This window comes from Magallana gigas, chromosome 2, assembly GCF_963853765.1.
Source record: "Magallana gigas chromosome 2, xbMagGiga1.1, whole genome shotgun sequence".
NCBI lineage: Eukaryota > Metazoa > Mollusca > Bivalvia > Ostreida > Ostreidae > Magallana > Magallana gigas.
This window is the reverse complement of record NC_088854.1, coordinates 44,830,317-44,849,072: the sequence shown is the minus strand read 5'-3', so window position 1 is coordinate 44,849,072 and position 18,756 is coordinate 44,830,317. Positions and strand designations below refer to the sequence as shown.

Below are 18,756 nucleotides of genomic sequence, written 5' to 3'. Positions count from 1 at the left end.
AGTTCTTTTTGAACGATTTCAGGCAGGGAGGTGGTCGTCATTACAAATCTATAATTTTTCTTCTCCAGAATGAAACCTAATTAAATGCATATATGACACTCCTCGACAAGTTTGTGTATGGGTTATATGCAACTCATGTGACCGTTAAGGCCTATTGGCCTCTTGTATGGTTAATAAAATTTCTATTATATTTCAATCATGATGTACTTTCTCCCATATTAATATCCCAGGGTGTCTCATACCACCAAGAAATGAGAGTCAAATATTTCCAAAAAAACACAACAACAAACGAAAACGAAACGACAGCGGTATTAATACCTCTCACAGATTCCAAGCTGTTATGATGAATTTGAATGAAATATTTAATTTGAATTTGGAAGATCAAAATAAACGATAAGGAATTATGAATGCATGTGAAAATGCAAGCAAGCAAGTTTTAACATGACAATGTAATAACAGCTAGCGCTTTGTATGTACATGTGTACTAGTATTAGGACAAGGCCAGGGAAAACATCTTTGATCATTCGTCTTTCGAATTTTGTCATATTTTCTCTCAGAATTGGAAAGATGAGAACCATTTTGGTCAACAGTTAAAAAGATTAGCTATATTAATCATATATTATTATATATGTTTTCAGCCAGTTTTTAAAAGTAGAAATGATTAAATGTGTTCTCCTCTGTTTCCAATATTATAAATTTGGAATAAAATTACAATCCCGCATTCGTTTGGAATGTTACGCAATTAAACAGTGTGTTCCATGTTATAGGATTCCACCTTTTTTTTGAAAAACTTTTGATTTAATTTATATACTACTAATAAATTTGTTATTTGACAAATTGAGCATTGTTTATAAAAACACTACAATTTCAAATTAAAGAGGGTGCGCCAAATGACGGTTTTTTTTATCAATGTCAACGTTAAGCCAATGAATAAAATTCCTCAAAACAGCCACTGTGCGGATACCGGTTTTTTTCCTCACTGTTCAGAAAATCCGTAGCATGTTGAGTTCTTTCCCCGTGTATTTGTTTTGCATAATTCGGACAACTTTATCTGGAGTCCGTGTTTTAAACACGGAAGAAGCCTGTCCCCTCCTTAAAAGAAAGCGCGTGTTTCCTTTGATTATTTTTATTTTTTATTTATTGATTTTTTGGGGGGAGAACAAAATCAAACGATTTTACTTTTATTGAAGTCACAATTTACAAGGTTTGCTCTATTATTATTCACTATATACGAATTTCAACAGGTATCGGATATTCTCGGACACCTTGTATATATTTCAACTAAATCATTTTTTTTTTCATATAGATGTGTATGACGAACTTTTACCCAATGCAATTACGGTACTCATAAGACCTAGACTTCGTTATCAATGAAAGATTTTGTCTTAATTTGTACCTAGATTGAAAAGACTGCTGTTGACTCGACCAAATTGGGCGATATATTCAAAATCAAACATAGACACACCCCGGCACATTTACCACTTATTAAATGACTGTCTTGTGTTAAAATTTAACTTTGTATTTACACCCACCCCGTAAATTCAAGACCTTTAAAGCTATTTATTACACAATATTTACACCTGTAAATTCAAAATTAAAAACATGAAAACTCCACCCTTCTCCAAATGGCCTTGGAAGCTAAAGCCTGGAAATAAAAATTGTGGAATTGATAGCTTCAAAAAATTTGATTTTACTGGGTAGGTGTAAATTCAGAATTTACAACATGACATGGCATTCATTCTGTATATGTTGCACTTTTACTCAATATAAAAATTGGTTATAGTCTAGATCATATTCTGAAAATTCGTTGTTTTTAGCAACATTTTTATGAATAAAATTTTATTCCATAAACACCCTATGCATCTTCATAAATATTGTGAGTTCCTGAGTTATATATATTTTTTCTTCTTTTTTTTTAAAAGTAAGTCAATTACCTACTTTTTTAGTTAATGGCCATATATTAATTTTTGAAAAATTAATAAAATCCCCTAAAGTTCTACACTATGATTGAGATATTCTTAATTGTGAAAATGCTAAAAAATAATTAAACTCGTAGAAATATGAAACACTTTTTATGAATAGCAGTGGCACTTGTAAAAAGATACGAAGTAACAATTTTTAAAAATCTTTAAGTCGAAACATTCTCTATCAGTTTTACATCCCTACCCATTATTGATTCAATTTATAAACGAGAAATTGAATGACGATACCACTAAATCATGTATATTATTTAATTATTTCTATTGACCTTATTCTGCTGGCATAAAAATAGGTCAGTGATCAAATTTTGAGATATGGTGTCGCGTATCGTTTTAAAGCATTTTTCAATACATGTATTTTTGCATTGCGTGTCATGTGGTTATCTTAATGAATAACTGAGATAAAAATAACAGAAAATATGCAAAATTATGTTTACTAAAAAAAAAGTCTTAGCTTTTAATGTCACAGAACAGCCAAAAATGTTTTAGCGGAAAACAAAATCTGCAGTTTAAACATATTTTATTGAATAAATTCAATAGGATTGGACAACTGGCATAGCCTATGTACATCTCCTCTCCTTGTGTAATAGGTCAAGTTACATTTTTATGATGTTAAAATATAATATACATATATACATATCAAACTATGGTTAAGTATTTGAATAACAACATATTAAGTATATTATTTGTGAATGGTAGAGCTATGATAATATACCATACAAAATCTGAAAAATTTAGTTTAAATTGCCTTTTTTTTTCTTAGGTCCATTTTTTGTATCGCCTCATTTCATAATATATACATGTAGTAAAAATATCGAATGTTATGACAAAAATAATTTATTTTGCAAATATTTTTTGTGTTTAGAACAAATTTTACTCATGACAATGAACTTTATAACAATCCGAATTTGACTACTCAAACCTTGAGTAAACAACATCCTTAAACCAAATTAACCCCAATGTATTAATATTGAAGCACCATGATACCACATTTTTCTGTTTATATATTGCTATAGCAATTGAAATTGATAAATATTAGATTATCATTATCTTTTATAATAGCAGAACAGGCGTGTTTAAATGCAACGCTTGAAAGAATCCGATACTCGCGGCTTAAACATTACTTACAGCCGTATTTGGAATTATTGGCCGATTGGGTAGTCTCTAATTAATGTGTGAGATTATATTTCGTCAAGTATGCAGCTGTGTTGGTACAGCGTCTCGCCTTTTTATAAGTTGATTAGGAGTTCGATTCTAATTATCTCGAAAACCCTTCGTACAAATTTACAATAAAATTTGGCCTATTGGATTTGAATATATATATAAAATTTATTTTACTCATTATGTATCTATGCGTTGAAAGAGGCCAAGGTTCTTCCGTGATATTATTCATCCTATAAAAGTACATGTTCATGTATATCTGAACATAGACACATTGGGTCTTTACAGAAATTATAAATTGTTCTAAACTGCTCATTTTCGCTGGTCAAGGGTTTATGAAGATGTGAAATACTGCAATGATTTCAAAACAATCGGGCAATAAACAGAATTCGCGCTTGTAAAATTAACCTTTTATGGATACTAAACTCTGATTGAGAAGCCTCCCATCTTTCATTACTATCTATTGATTATAATAAAGCAATTCCATGCACTTTTAATATGAGACAACTGTTACACGGGTCCGTTAGATCTTGTTGAATTATACTGAAATAAAAAGTTTGATAGACATCTGTAGATTATTAATATATAACTGCAGCTATTCTATACACCGCCCGGGGGTGCTACACCCATAGAGCTCGGGTTGTGGTTCTGAGGTAAGCGCTGATGACTTTGTGGGATCTAGTTGATAGTCATCACCGCTCGTTCAACGTTCAACAACAGGTGCGCGTTTTCAATTCATCTATATATGCCCGGGTAGCTATCCCGTTACTAGTCTAACACGAACCGCTTCATCCCTCTTTTAAACGGTTAATTTTCCTCTTTTTACCCTCTTTCACAAATTTAGCACTTTTGGTGAGAGATTTCCCCCCACTTTTTTTTAAAAAAAGAGACATTAACAGCGGAGATTCGATTCGTCAAATTGCTAATTATTGCTCGGATATCTCGCATTTGATCAGTTTTTGGGACCGGGCTAATTTCCTGTCGAGTGTTAAAATTAATTTTATTGCAGAAGATTTAAATTTCCAATCAATGTTTTAATTTTGCACAGAAGTGGATGGATGCTAGAGAGGTGAGCATACTATATTTTGAAAATTTTATTTTTAATGATTCTATTAACTGCGTTGTAATTTTTAAATATAAATTCTAAATATATATATTTTTTAAATATTTTATCTGCTTATTATGTTGTTCTTTTTTAAACAAAAAATTGATTAGATTTTATTCTTTTTAATTTGCTGATTTCATTACTTTTTCATTTTCAAAAACATTTATAGATTGATTTTTTTTTTTGCATTTTTTTGGTTGATTTTGTTTGTTTGTTTTTCTTTTGTTGTTGTTGTTTTTTGTTTGGTTTTTTTTGTGGGTTTTTTTGCACCGGGGGGGGGGGGGGGGGTAGGATAATATAATATATAGAAAAGGAAACCCCACGATTTTTATAATGTTTATACTTTATTATATTTATTAATAATTATATACTTTTCATGGAAGTCAGGTGGACCCCCCCCCCCTGAACAATTCAAATTTCTTAAAATTTTCATTATAAAATTACCAAAAATTGCCTCAAACCTCCCTGGCAAACTCAAATAACCACCGGAAAAATTTTCTGGATTCTCGCAAGTTTTTGATAGAGATAAATCCAAACTAAAAAAATTAACGTTATTGAACTAATGTACTTCAAATTATAAGGTTGCTTATGCGTGGTCAAGGTCTAAGTCTTTTTTTAGTTTTGTTACCAAGTTTCATTGTGACTTTAACTGGTTTGAATCAAAGTTCCGTCTACTTTACGGCACTATGAACATTATTTTTGAAAGAAATAAAACTTTCTCTTCACGTGAACAGTAATCATGTTACTTTCATTTAATTTTATTTAATTAAAGAGGAAGAGAAAAAAAATCACTGTTTTAGAGACAGTAGGCAATCGTTATAAATGTACTGTGCACGTCATACTTTGATAAAAGTCATATTTTTTTTTCAAAAATCATATTTTTTCATATATTATAGTAAATAAAAGTTTTAAACACATTTTATCATCATGTTTACTTCGGCCCAATTGACCCTTTTAACCAAAATGCATATTATTAAAAATGTTTAAAGAAAAGTTTATCAACATTTTAAAAAGCTGTAGCTTGCGTTCGTATATCATATCTTGTCTTTAAACCCATCCCAACAATGATTTGAATATATTTTATTTCATTTCATCCATTATTCTATGATCATGATTAAAAGAATTAAAAACACATACTAGTATTCATACAAAAGGTTCAGAAACAAGTTCGTACAATTTACGAGTTTTTTCATTCTAAAATGTATTGTAATAATACAAAACTGCAATTGGAAAGTACAAGCTAATTAATAATTTATCTTTAATCCATATTCTGCAAACATTTGCTACAGATTTTTTTTACTACCCCAAATTCTAACTTTGAAATTAAACTTCAGGCAAATCGTTTCCTACTTAATTATTCGTGATGTCTGCATGTGGTTTTGTTTCAATCAACAGTTTACAAGTGTAATTATTTTTATGAATGATAAACGCGACTTATACCGCCCGAAATTAAATCCTAACACGTTTCATAAAAAGGAAATATAGCGGTAATTATCAATTCGACCACGGTCCCCACATGTTCATTGTTTTTTGGAGGGTTCTCAAATCGGGCCGCTCATTTCTCGATTTCACAAAAGTCATTCACGCGTAAAAATTTAGTGCACCGTATTCGGTGTTATTATCTTTTGCATGAAGTTACATGAAAACGCACCCAATCTCGTACGTGCCATATGTTGCACGTGATGGGAACATTAACACAGTTTAAGCAGGGCTATCGGTATTCATGAGAACATGCAATTAAATTGCGATGCAGCTTCATTTAAACGGAAGCTAAATGTCTTTTAAATCCTTTCCGTTAAAAAAGGGATTTTGCTTTGAATTGAAGAAGAGTTTTATTCATTTCCCAAGAAAAGTTAAAAATAATTAAACCGCCAAGATTATTACTGCATGAAAAAATACCGAACAGATATAATTTTATCCTAGAGTTACTCCAGCATTACCAAATATATTTTTTGCCGAAAATTAACTGTTATAAGAAAAGCGTTCTAGATTTGATTCGAGCATATTTTTATTGCATAAAGCTAGTATGCATGTACAACTGGAATTATACACAAGTTCAGAAACGTAAACCGCCCTATCCCTTACAAAATTCCTTATTTATAAAAACAGCATTAACCTCAATTTTGGTTTTCAAAATATATTTAATTACAAACGTCAATTGTCCATGTCCAAAATTAACAAATCTACCAATTCTTAAAAAAAAAATCTATATTTTTTAATGTTTAACAAATCATGTTGATATTTTATTGAATATTTTGTGTGGTTATCTTTTCAGATGTCAGGATTTTCATCAAACTCTGCCAGTCCCTCGGGGGTGGGGAACGATGTGGCGGGTAAAGCCGCCCTCTTCCGACCCTATGCACTGCCCCCCTCCCCCAGTGTCAGATACTTGGATCGCACGAGCCCGCTCCCCCCTGTGGCTCACCGTGTGATGTGGGGTATGGACTAAATTAAGAGGCGTAGTTAATAAAATAAAAGGACCTCTCTGTTAAATTTTGAAAATCTTGATAATTAATGTTTTCTATTTGAAAATTTAAAAAAATTACCCAAATGAGAGATTGGAGACGAATTTTTAATTCATTTGTTCTAAAATAAATCTTAATTTTAGTGATAAACTTCATACATGTATTTAAAATTCAGTTAGCTACCAGTTTATCGATAAAATATTCGCACCCTGTATATTTGTTGCAGTACCGTATGGATTGATTACAAACTATTTTACATTGTGTATATGTTGTATGATCTTAGTCAATAATGATTTCTGGAATGATAGATCTTCAGTCTTGTATAATGTAATACGTACACGAAGGGTGTAAATTTATCTATTTGAAAATTGTTATTCAGACAAAAATACCGCTGGTATACAAGATATCTAAAGTGAATGCCAATATAGTTCAAAGTTTCAACATAAACAAATTTCGGTAAGATATAAATAAAATAAAAGGGGCTTCAAAAATTTTTTTAGCAACATTTTAAAAATGAAATAAATAACTAATCATAATGAAACTTGATAAAATATGTCTAATTCAAATATTATAGTGCATTTTAATATCACTTAACAAAAGGGCACACATAGGGAGGGTAAAATATCACGCGAGATTGATCAAACCACGCGAAAGTTAAACTTGATAAGTTGATCGATTCCAACAAACAACAGGTTGTTTGCCCATCAAACCATATCACTGTCTTTGTGAATCTGATTTTCTAGTTATGTTGTCATTAGCCTGCATCTGTTGCCGAATTCTAATGCAAAATCACTGAAGCTTGTCCCGCATAAGAGGGGAAAGTTTTCCGCTTGGAAAAATTCGTTTCATTATGAATAAAAAAAAAATTAATAAATATTGTCTGTCTGTCTCTATCTATCTCATTAACTATTACATAATTGAGTAATCTAGGTTAAAGATATTAAGTGATTTTGATTTCAATTCTTTCAGCTCCATACATCGACTCTGTTATTGGGAACAGGAGGAGTACGATAGGCGGAAGTAAACCGAAAGTAGCCACGCCCACCGTGGTGATGAAAATAGAGGAGTACAAGAGTGGTAACCCCACGATCTTTGCGTGGGAGATCAGAGACAAACTCCTCAAAGAAGGTCAATCAACTTCTTGTTGTCGAATTTCACATAATCCAGTAATTAAAGAAATGAACGTGCATTTATTAAAAAAAAAACCCACATTTATAACCATTTGCATTGTCAATCTATTTTAAAAAATAAATCAAAGATTGTCTTTCATTTAACAGGAATTTGTACACAAAGTAACCTTCCGAGTGTCAGTTCCATCAATAGAATCATTCGAAACAGGGCGGCAGATAGAACAGCAATGGCGTACGCAAGGATGCTCAACAATTCCCTCTATCAGTTTCCACCCCCTGCTCCACCGCTGTGGAGCTCCATGTTGTCTTTTCCAGACCCCTCGACCATCTACAGGCCCCAACATCGTTCCGAGGAACACACGGAGATGTTCAAAGCTACACAAGAATTTGAACCTGTGTGTTCCGAAGAAGAGAAAGAAATAACCTCAAAGGGTACGAGAAACAACAGTCTGGCTTTTGATTTTTTTTTTAATTTCACGTAATTGATACAAATCTAAATTGCGAAAATCATTTTCTTTTCTAATAAATCACCGTCTTTGATAAGTAAATAAAATTTGAAACATGAAAAATCACTTGCATTATATCATATACCTGCACTTTGCAGATGCATGTACCCCCAAGGAGGATGAGGAAACAGAAACATCGACTTCCAAACTCAGGCGGAATAGAACGACCTTCACCTCCCAACAGTTGGACCTCCTGGAGCAGTCATTTCAGAAAGCCCACTACCCAGGCGTCCAGACCAGGGAGGAATTGGCCACCAAAACCAACCTGTCTGAGGCCAGAGTCCAGGTAACCTTAACTGACCCCCCCCCCCCCCCAAAAAAAAAAAAAACCAAAAAAAAAAACCCAAAAAATAAACCTGGGCAGATATTAAATATTTCAGTCTCTTAACTGTTCACTACAATAAAACTGATCAGATTTCCAGATTATTTTTTTAATTCAACATAAAGTATGTTTTAGCATTTCTGTTTTGTTTTTTCCAAACAGGTGTGGTTCTCAAATAGGCGAGCTAAATGGCGGCGAAGCCAAAGGTTTACTTTTTTGCATCAAACAACCTATCCTGTGCTGCCCGCATTCCCATCCATTTCACTGTCTGATGGAGTCGGATTTTCTAGTTTTCAAACAGATGCAAGGTTCATGAACAAACCCTCCGATATTTCATTCAGTGAAGAACATGATGTCATTGGCAGCAAAGAATCAGCATTCAGGAGACTGAAATACCCAGAGGAAAGAAAATCTGTATAGTGATGTGATCTTTAACTTTTTGTGCAATCTCGTTTTTACATTTTCATAAATGTCCAAACAAAGGGCTGGCCATGTGCAATATATTACATTGAATGATTTGATTACATGCATTTTTTTTCTCTATGCTATGACAGACATATTTGATGACTGATGATTCATTAATTAAAGTCTCTATTTAGGTACATGTGTTATTATTTTATATACAGAGGTAACAAATAGTAGTGTAACTTGCACCATGTTTTAATGGGCTAGTATATGACGTTCTCTTTGTTCCCTTCTTTCTCTGTTCTGTATGCTAAATACCCAGTAGTTAAATGCAAATATATTCTAAAATACAGTATGTTTCTTCGTTCAAAAGGTTGACCAAGATATGAATAGAATGAAAAACTTGAACAGACCATATAAAGTTTTAATAATCAACAAAACAACAACAGAGCTATTTATTTACAATAGATTGTGGTAAAAACTAGTCTTGTTTTTCAAATAAAGACATTAATATGTGTACTACAAATATGTACTACAAAGATGTACTGGTAACTTATGTAAGTTGTACATTACAATAACCTAGTACAATGTATTACACATTCTATATAACATCATTTGGCATGTTTGGTCTGTATTCACATCTTTACATAAAACTAGAAAAATGGGTATTTTCATCTAGGATTGATAATGTCGGTCAAAAGACAGTAAATACTTATGGAGAGAAAACATTTGCTAGCAGTATAAATATCATCCTTAAAAATCAAATATGAATCTTGAAAATACATTTTTACCAGGTATTTTAAACATATTTAAAAAAAAAAAATTACCATGATATATCCACTCACATTACATAAAATCAAATTTGCAAGTAATGAGTTACCATAATGAATTCAAAAGTAAGCCAATACTCACAAGTATAACAATAAAAATATCTCATTGCTTGAAAAATTAAATCAAAATCATGAAAATATATTTGCTAGTCATGAATTATTATGACAAGATCTGAACATGACAATGACCACAAGAGCAAATAAAGGGACCATCACTTCAGAGTAAGTGATTATCTTCTCCTTGCTGAGTTTCTGGCATAATAACACTTTAAAAACAAAGAGTAGCACCACAGAAAGAAGTGAAGACAAAAGTCGGATGACGGAGGAGCGATCTCTGTACATCCGAATGTACACAATGATCACAAAATAGGCACACAGTCCGTCACAAATGAAAAGTGGAATAAACGCTTCATACCAGGTGCAGTGAATTAAGCCCTCATATTTGAAAACTGCCAAAAAGGAAAATACAAATACAGATACTAAGTGTAGCCATACTTCGAAGGCTGTGATTCCTATCCATTTGAGAATTTCTTCCAATTTAAAGAGCATGGTGTCCTTATGAATGTCTGCAAGTGTATTACAAAGTCAATTTTGTCTGTAATCACCTTTTTACGTGTCCCACCACTTACTGCAAATTGCCCCTATCAACAGAGGCAATGAACAGATTTTCATTTATTCTTCGACAATCTCTGGAAAAAAAAATCGTGTGTATTTACAGCAGTCTTGAAAAATCATTTCATTTTCATACTTAACCAGTGTTAACATGAACAATCAACATCAGCAATCCAGCAATCAATTTCATAAAAAAACTGAGAGGTCCTTACCTTCTATTCCTCTAACGGTTTAAATCAAGTAGCTGTATATTTGATTAGAAAGGAACAAATTACACAATATGAGACTTGTCCGTAGAAGCAAAATAACATATAACGATGCTTTAAATTAAATGATGTTGCTTCCGAAACTAAATCTTACTTTCCCTTTCTCTCTGTCTTTGTCAACCCAGCGCTTCGATCGTCCAAATAACAATATATAAATATAAAGCTTTCCAGCGACGAAGACGAAATTTGTTTCGTAAAATAAAAACCAAAACGGACCTCATCCGGATTTAAGGAAGACGGTGATCAGGTATTTTAATGTTATAAAAGTGTAGTCTGGATGCGCTTTTATGTTCATAATGTTGTCGAACATTTGTTTAGTGGTTAACCGTACTTCAATTAACACTTAGTTTTTAATCTGACAGCAAATTGACTTGTGCACATGCTATTTTGACTGTTCTTGGTAAAGTTATATAGAGCTAGCTGATATATTATAAACAAGTAAGAAATTAAAGTTTACTGAACCTCATTAGTAAGGAACCCCTACACTTCATATTTGACAAGTTTGAGCTCAGAATTATTTTGTGAATGTATTGTTTACTTATAATACATGATAATCTAATAATGTGACAGTGTACTGTATATAAGACTCAGTCTGACACGCTCCTACTAGCACAAGCTAACATTAGTGGGTTAACCCTTTAGCTCAGTCGGTAGAACGTAAACTGAAATTGAAGGGTCCCGAGTTCGAGCCTAGTTGTGGACTTCCTCCTCTTCTATGACAATTACATTTATGTCAAGAAATTGATATTTTACTATAATATATTGAAAGTAGTTTTCTCATTAGAGGATTCGATGGGTGACAGAAGAATTCTGATTCTGTATGGAAGTCAGACAGGAACAGCGCAGGATGTTGCGGAGAAATTTGCCAGAGAGGCCAAACGACGCTTACTGTCCACCAGAGTTATGCCCCTTGATGACTACACAGTGGTATGTTCCTGTGGAATCATCATTGTTTAAGGGGGACCAATGTTCACGGCTTTCATGGGGAACTCTTGCCCACGAATTTATGTCCCAACGAACTTATATGCAAGCATTTGTTTCATATTTATTTATGAAATAGAACTTGCTACCAATGAAATTAACGTCCCCGCCAACCAAAAAATCTTTGGCTACCCACAAATATTGACCCCCACGTTTAAAAATGATTCCACAGTAGTCAACAAAAGTTTATAGCAATCTGATTAAAATCAGTTCCTCGATCCACATCTTGTTTTTCATCCTCGTGTAGCGACAAAAGAAAAACAAGGAGCGGATTGAGGATTTGATTTTAATCAGTTTGAAGTTTATAGTAAACTTGTACAGTAGTGGTCTTAATTTGTTATATTGTTGTATTATACGTGAAACCGAATCTCACCCCTACTGCATGATAATGCCATTATTGTCATTTCATATTTTGAAACTCACAATTGTCTCTTAATGTGCAGGTGAACCTCCTCAATGAAGAGCTAGTGTTGTTTGTTTGTGCCACAACAGGACAGGGGGACCCTCCTGACAACATGAAGGTAGGGGTCACAGTGATTCATAGGGAAAAGGACAAAGCAATCTAGACCACATGACTAACCAAGTTCATATCCCGGTGAACTTTTTAAGTTGCTGTTTATTTCTGAAATAAATCTTACATACAAATATCAATAAATGTATATTACTGTGTCAATTGAACATTTTCAGATGTTTTGGAAATTTATAATGAGGAAGAATTTGCCAAATAATTCTTTAATGAAGATGAAGTTTGCTGTTTTGGGCCTTGGAGATTCTTCATATCAAAAGTAAGATTTCAGTGCTTGGACCTCTGTGGTCACTTCAACACTAAAAACCTCTACACAATGATTCTCACATTTACAGAAAGCATACAAAAACTTAAAAAGCACATTCCATATTCTAAAATGGACTGAAAATACATCTCTTCTGGCTTATTAATATTTGGATCAATCTGAATTAAAAAAAAGAAGGTATTTTCATGCAAAATACCAGGTATATTTACGTAGACATATATACCATACAAAAACATACGATTGTGTTTGTTTGATTTTAACATTGAGTTTTATTGTATTGACAGATTCAATTTCATTGCCAAGAAGTTGTATAAGCGGCTTGTACAGCTTGGGGCAGAGGGCTTACAGTCGGTGGGACTAGCGGACGATCAGCATGACCTTGGGTAATCAATTGTGTACAGTAACTTATGAAACGGAACGAAATTTTTGTGGTGTCATTGATTAATACAGTAAAACACTGTTATAGTGAACACGCTTATAATGAATGGACGCTTATAGCGAAGAGGTTTTCAATCCCTGTGACTTAATTACATGTTGTAATGTTGACAGATATAACGAATTATGCTTATAACTAAGCAAAGGACTTTGTTATAAGCGTGTTTTACTGTAAATGGTGCCTCATCTTTTATGAAATATATCTCAACTCCTTACCCACCCCTGAATTTAAGCTCTCAATGGATTTTAAATCTTTATCTTTATTCATTTATGTTTACTCAGGGCTGATGCAGTGATTTATCCGTGGATGAGAGATTTGTGGCAGAATGTTCTAAGTCTGTACCCACTGCCTCCAGGACAAGAAATAATCCCAGCGGATGTCAAGTTTGTATCATTCAAGTGTTAATTATCTTATCTTTACAGACATGTTACATACATGTAATATAAAGGTCTGCAATTGATCAGTATCTGTAGAGTAACGGGTAGCTTTAAAATGCACATATCAGGTATTGATTATTAAACCCACTCCCCAATAAAAAAAAATTCTTAGTTTTGACATAAGTATCATGGTTTACAACGATACTGTTCCTCTACAGACCCCCTCCTAGATATAAGGTGGAGATAAACCCTGCTGAAGATAGAGTCCTTGGGGTATCCTCATCGGAATCTAATGGTATATCACAGTATGGCAAGGACTGCCCATTTCATGCTCCATTGATCAGCAACGAACGGTTGACAAGTGATGACCACTGGCAGGATGTTCGACTGATTCGATTGGACGTACGAGGCTCAGGAATCAAGTAACATTATTTCTCAGAGTGTCAATACAAGCACAACTCTCATTATATACTGCTGTCTCTTTTTTTTTTTATCATAAATTTTGTAGAAATCATGAAAAGCTATTTACTGTTGAAATGAAACTTGAAGAATGCATGTACTCTGTTTAGATGTAGTGACCTTATTTTGAGCTTGGTTTAGCAATTGTATATTGTGAAGGGTTATACTTATTATATCAGTGTTTTCTGTTTGATGTCAAAGCAATTTGGTTTTTAAAGCAATTACTTTATTGTAAGTGATAAAAATCTTGTTGTATATTGACCGTGGTATTTTTACAGATATGACCCAGGCGATGTTGTGATGATACAGCCACAGAACTCAGAAGATTCAGTTCAAGAATTCTTAACAATGATGAAATTGGATCCACAACAAATATTCACACTACAGCAGAATGATCCTAGTAATGCATCATTTTATTACTGTACATTGTGTTACATTCCACCATTTATTAAGAGAACTATGGATAATTGTCACTTATAGTGTAACAGTTTATAATCACATATTATGCTATGGAATGAGGAGGTACATTTAACCCAGTGGAATACAATTTGACTCTCTGCTATGGCTCTAGCATTTACACCCATTTTAGCAACTTTGTCGCTCTTGCCTTTTGCAATTCTGTAACTGTATACAAGGTTATTTTCGCCGCTGTGTAATTTTTGCCCTTCTAGGCTTGCAAACAGTTTTGCCTAGTCTTTAATTCACCCAGACGGAGTTGTATTTAAAGAGAGATAGTTTGAGATATTGGACTTCGCAAGTCTTAAATTCGCCCTATGACAACGAGGGCTTAAGGGTGAACATAAAACGGGAGGGAATATTTCGCTGTATACAGTAATGTTTTTTGTGATTTTCCAGATATTCCCCTACCATCTCAGCTACCACAGCCCTGCTCTGTCCACCATTTGGTACAACATTACTTAGACATTAATTCAGTTCCCAGGCGTTCTTTCTTTGAGTTCATGGCTCTGTTTTCAACCAATGAACTGGAGAAGGAAAAACTGCAGGAGTTTTGTACTCCGGAAGGACAGGTATTTGTCGGAAGATTGCTTTGTTCATGTACTGTAGATACCTAATTAAAAGCGAGGAATTTATATCTGCATAAAATCACGAGAAGTACATCTCGCGAATTGAAACATTTCCCGTATATTTTTTGGACAGATATAAACTAAATAAGACTACGATAAAAATTTGATGTTCGCAATTTTATGCAAAACATTTGAATCACGGATTTAAGTACTCGTGTAAAGGAATCTACAGTATCAATAAAGTAAACAAAAATTATAAAATGTGTTCTAACTTTTGCATCTCTTTAACGAGGCCGGGTCTAATTTTTTCTGCCCTAGATTTTTGAATGAAATTTTTTACATGAATTTCTACTGATATAATTCTTTTTTTAAGATAAAAAAATAAGACATTTACCACACCGTTTGTTTAAGGGGTCATCTCAAAGTTTGTTAATTTTTAACATAGAACCCTACGGGATTTTGCTTGAAATGTATCAATTTTGCACATTTTTTACATTTTTTTTAAACTTCTGCCCTAGGGATTTCTTTTTCTGTTCTACATATTAAAGTTATTGCTAAAAGGCATCAAATGGTCAAATAAAAAAAACCTTTTACCTCCTGGTTTGTTCCAGGGATCTTATCAAAATTGTTTTTTTTTTGTATACCCAATTTCCCAGTTTGTCAGATAATGGCTATTTTTTATTTGGCAAAAACGGAAATGGTGATCTTTATAGTATTATTAAAACATTCAGACATATCTAAGTAATAAATGAATATATAACATCACATATAAAGGGTCATTAATATAAAATACATGGTTTCTGTCTTGAAATATATGAATTAAGCTATATTTAGGCAGGTTAAGAAAACGTGAGAGGGCTAGGCTTGCTGAACCCTCTTCACGTTTTCGACCCGAGCCCAAATATAGCTTATACTTTGAGACATTTATGTTTATTCCACAATATAAAATCAATTTTACGCATCAAACGAGCTATTTTCAACAAATTTTGCTAAAGATCTGCAGTTGAAACTATCACGCCATGGCGTCAACAACGCAAAAAGATGACGTCACAATACAAATGAAACGCTGCGCTAAAGCGTGCGTACTCGTTCTGTACTCGGCCTCGTTAAATACATTGTACATGTTCATATTTACACATACCCAATATTTTCATCACCATATCTAATGTACATTTACATATGTAAGACTTTAAAGGAGATTTAAGTCTCTAATGATTTCCTTTATCTTTAATATCCTTAATACTTTTTCATCATGATAGAGAGATAGTCACACATTTCTGTTACCTTTATATATGTTTGTACCCACATGCTTTGATACAACATTGCTCTTTCTGTACAGTATTTATTTGGGGGGGGGGGGGGGGCAGACCAGCTTTCAGCCTACTTGCATATCATCATGTTAAGTTTTTTATGCCATTGTACATCATGCAGATATATGTGATTGTCCATACTTTTCTTTTACAGGAAGAGCTCTATTCATATTGTAATAGAGTCAAAAGATCTATTCTGGAGGTATGTTATATTGTTTTGTACAGATCTTATCCTGACAGACAAAGGCGTTTCATTTCCACTTGGGAACAAAATGAATGGATTACAGGAAAAAAAGATGAAATTGATTGTTCAAAAGAGCAAAGTTAAATTATTTCTATCTTAAGCACCAAATATTCTATGAAAATTTCAAATTTGAAATCATTTGCAGCCATATTTTTTCTACCGTATATTTGATGTGCAGGTTTTACAAGATTTTCCCCACACAAGCAGTTGGCTACCTTTTGAATACCTCTTCGATGTTATACCTCAACTCCAACCTCGTGCATTTTCCATAGCCTCATCTCAAGTTGTGAGTATACCATGGTATGCAAATTGACTTTGATCAATGGTTGACTTGCAATAACTGTACTTTGTAATCATTTTAAATGGGATGTATTCAATTTAATAATTTTCTTTACACACACAACATTTTTTCACTAAACTGTACCAGCTAGATTATGAATTTTCTTCTATATTTAAAATACAGAACTTCTTTTTCTATAGAGTATCCTATTATGTGTACCGGTACATAAAAAGTTAATGTCTAATTATATTTTGTGAAAAGGTTCATCCTGACGAAATTCAAATACTGATGGCAGTTGTAGAATATAAAACTAGACTTCAAAAACCCAGAAGAGGAGTCTGTTCAACATGGCTGTCGAGGTTAAAGGTTGCAGAGAGACCTGTGGTCCCTCTGTGGGTCAAGAAAGGAACAATCGTATTTCCTAAAGAGGCTGTTACTCCAGTGATCATGGTGGGACCAGGTAATGACAAAACATTTCTGTGTTTACGGTATGTAGGAGTTGGTGATATCAATCATATCAAGGAACAAAAAGAAAGTTATTTTTTTAGTTCCTGTGTCAGAAAAAATGAATAATGTTTAAATGTACAGTGAATTGAAAGTAAATTAAGGCATAAGCCAGCTTTAATTTTTAATGTGTAGATAGTTCCTGTTTAGACCTAGAAATTCACATGATTCAAGTATGGTTGTACAAATGTATGTGAAAAGTGATTAGAGATTGAATTAAAAAACCAACCAATTTCTTTTATTTGATACAAAGGCACAGGTGTTGCTCCTTTTAGAAGTTTTATCCAAGAGAGATCCACTGCCCCATCAAGCAGTGAGTTATTTATTGTACATAGTATGAATCTTTGAACATACAAAAAGTCCTGAAGAATGAATAAACTAGTGTGATGTTTCTTTCAGGAAACATCCTTTTCTTTGGATGTAGGAATTGGGACAAGGATTTCCTCTGTAAGGAGGAGTGGGAGTCTGCAGTTAACAAGGGCTACCTAGAGCTGTACACAGCATTCTCCAGAGACCAGGTCAGGATCAGGCTACAGGATCATGAAGCAAACTTAGACTTTAGTCAAAAATTGTAAACTGTCTTAATGTCTCTTGATTGAAATCACTGAAAAAATAGAAATGCAATTAAAAATATCTAGATAAAAAATTGTCAATTACAAATTTCAATTGTCCAAATATGATAAACAATCATTTTATGGCTGACTGAAAATTGACTTAAGCCTGAAATTGGTTCATGATCCTGGTGCCAGGTTAAAATAAGGGCGAGTAACGAAATTTCATAGTTGGCCATTAAAATGTGTTGCAGAATACTTGAATTGGGGAAGCTTTCTAGAAGTTATCCATTGCCTGCTTACAGAAGTTTGCTTTGTCAACAAATGATGACAAATATTGATGATTTTTCTTGTTTCAAATGCCCATGTTAAGAATTATGTACAAGAAAGAAATATGATTTATTTATCTTGTTGCTCAAAATTCTATCAATATTCTTTAAAGTTTGTTTCTGTTGATACCTTGTTAGGAGAATAAAATTTGTAAATATTGTTTCAGGAAGAAAAGGTGTACGTCCATCATGTGATGTCTGACAAGGGAGCTTTACTGTGGAAACTCCTAGAGGAGGAGAAAGCCTGGTTCTTCATTGCCGGGTAAGACCAAGTGTTCAAGCTTTTGCTATTGAAACAATTAAAACAAATTTCAAGTTTTCATTGTACAAAGCTTCAAGGTTTAAAAAAAATTCCCCAATATCAGTTAAAACATTTTGGCATAAAAATGCGACATCTTCTTAATTTGAGAAGCAAATGTACATGTACTTGTGCTACAATTTTTAAAAGTCATTGAATTGAACATGTGTTTCTTTCAAGAAATGCCAAACAAATGCCTGATGATGTGAAATCGGCTCTCCACAATATCATACAACAACACGGACACATGACGAGTGCTGAAGCGGACAGCTGTATCCATCGCCTGGAGCAGACTCGAAGATTCCAGGCAGAAACCTGGAGCTGATGACGTGAAGGATTAGTAATAAAGTATTGATTTTAACGCCTAGTCTCCTGTTGTCTTAATGGTCG

The 18,756-nt window shown here is 33.3% G+C and overlaps 2 protein-coding genes across 2 annotated transcripts; both read left to right on the top strand.

Moving 5' to 3' along the window:
- The first annotated feature begins 3,688 nt into the window (after nucleotides 1–3,688).
- Nucleotides 3,689–9,272, top strand: LOC105321102 (paired box protein Pax-6). The gene is made up of 7 exons (XM_034445428.2): nucleotides 3,689–3,860; nucleotides 4,189–4,209; nucleotides 6,521–6,683; nucleotides 7,680–7,838; nucleotides 7,988–8,272; nucleotides 8,445–8,632; nucleotides 8,831–9,272. The coding sequence occupies exons 1-7, from the start codon at nucleotides 3,804–3,806 to the stop codon at nucleotides 9,086–9,088; spliced, it is 1,131 nt and encodes a 376-aa protein (XP_034301319.1). The 5' UTR covers nucleotides 3,689–3,803; the 3' UTR covers nucleotides 9,089–9,272.
- Nucleotides 9,273–10,935: 1,663 nt separating this feature from the next.
- Nucleotides 10,936–18,727, top strand: LOC105321084 (NADPH-dependent diflavin oxidoreductase 1). The gene is made up of 16 exons (XM_034445427.2): nucleotides 10,936–11,028; nucleotides 11,566–11,708; nucleotides 12,206–12,283; nucleotides 12,450–12,547; nucleotides 12,838–12,936; nucleotides 13,271–13,372; nucleotides 13,585–13,788; nucleotides 14,104–14,225; nucleotides 14,681–14,853; nucleotides 16,315–16,362; nucleotides 16,583–16,690; nucleotides 16,946–17,144; nucleotides 17,442–17,501; nucleotides 17,588–17,706; nucleotides 18,236–18,330; nucleotides 18,547–18,727. The coding sequence occupies exons 2-16, from the start codon at nucleotides 11,574–11,576 to the stop codon at nucleotides 18,689–18,691; spliced, it is 1,785 nt and encodes a 594-aa protein (XP_034301318.2). The 5' UTR covers nucleotides 10,936–11,028; nucleotides 11,566–11,573; the 3' UTR covers nucleotides 18,692–18,727.
- Nucleotides 18,728–18,756: the final 29 nt, after the last annotated feature.

Coding starts and splice junctions, on each gene's coding strand:
- LOC105321102 (XM_034445428.2), top strand. CDS start 3,804: ATGACTTTGTGGGATCTAGTTGATAGTCATCACCGCTCGTTCAACGTT. Junction 4,210..6,520: donor AGTGGATGGATGCTAGAGAG/GTGAGCATACTA, acceptor TTATCTTTTCAG/ATGTCAGGATTTTCATCAAA. Junction 8,273..8,444: donor GAAAGAAATAACCTCAAAGG/GTACGAGAAACA, acceptor TGCACTTTGCAG/ATGCATGTACCCCCAAGGAG.
- LOC105321084 (XM_034445427.2), top strand. CDS start 11,574: ATGGGTGACAGAAGAATTCTGATTCTGTATGGAAGTCAGACAGGAACA. Junction 12,548..12,837: donor GGAGATTCTTCATATCAAAA/GTAAGATTTCAG, acceptor TTGTATTGACAG/ATTCAATTTCATTGCCAAGA. Junction 16,363..16,582: donor TCAAAAGATCTATTCTGGAG/GTATGTTATATT, acceptor TTTGATGTGCAG/GTTTTACAAGATTTTCCCCA.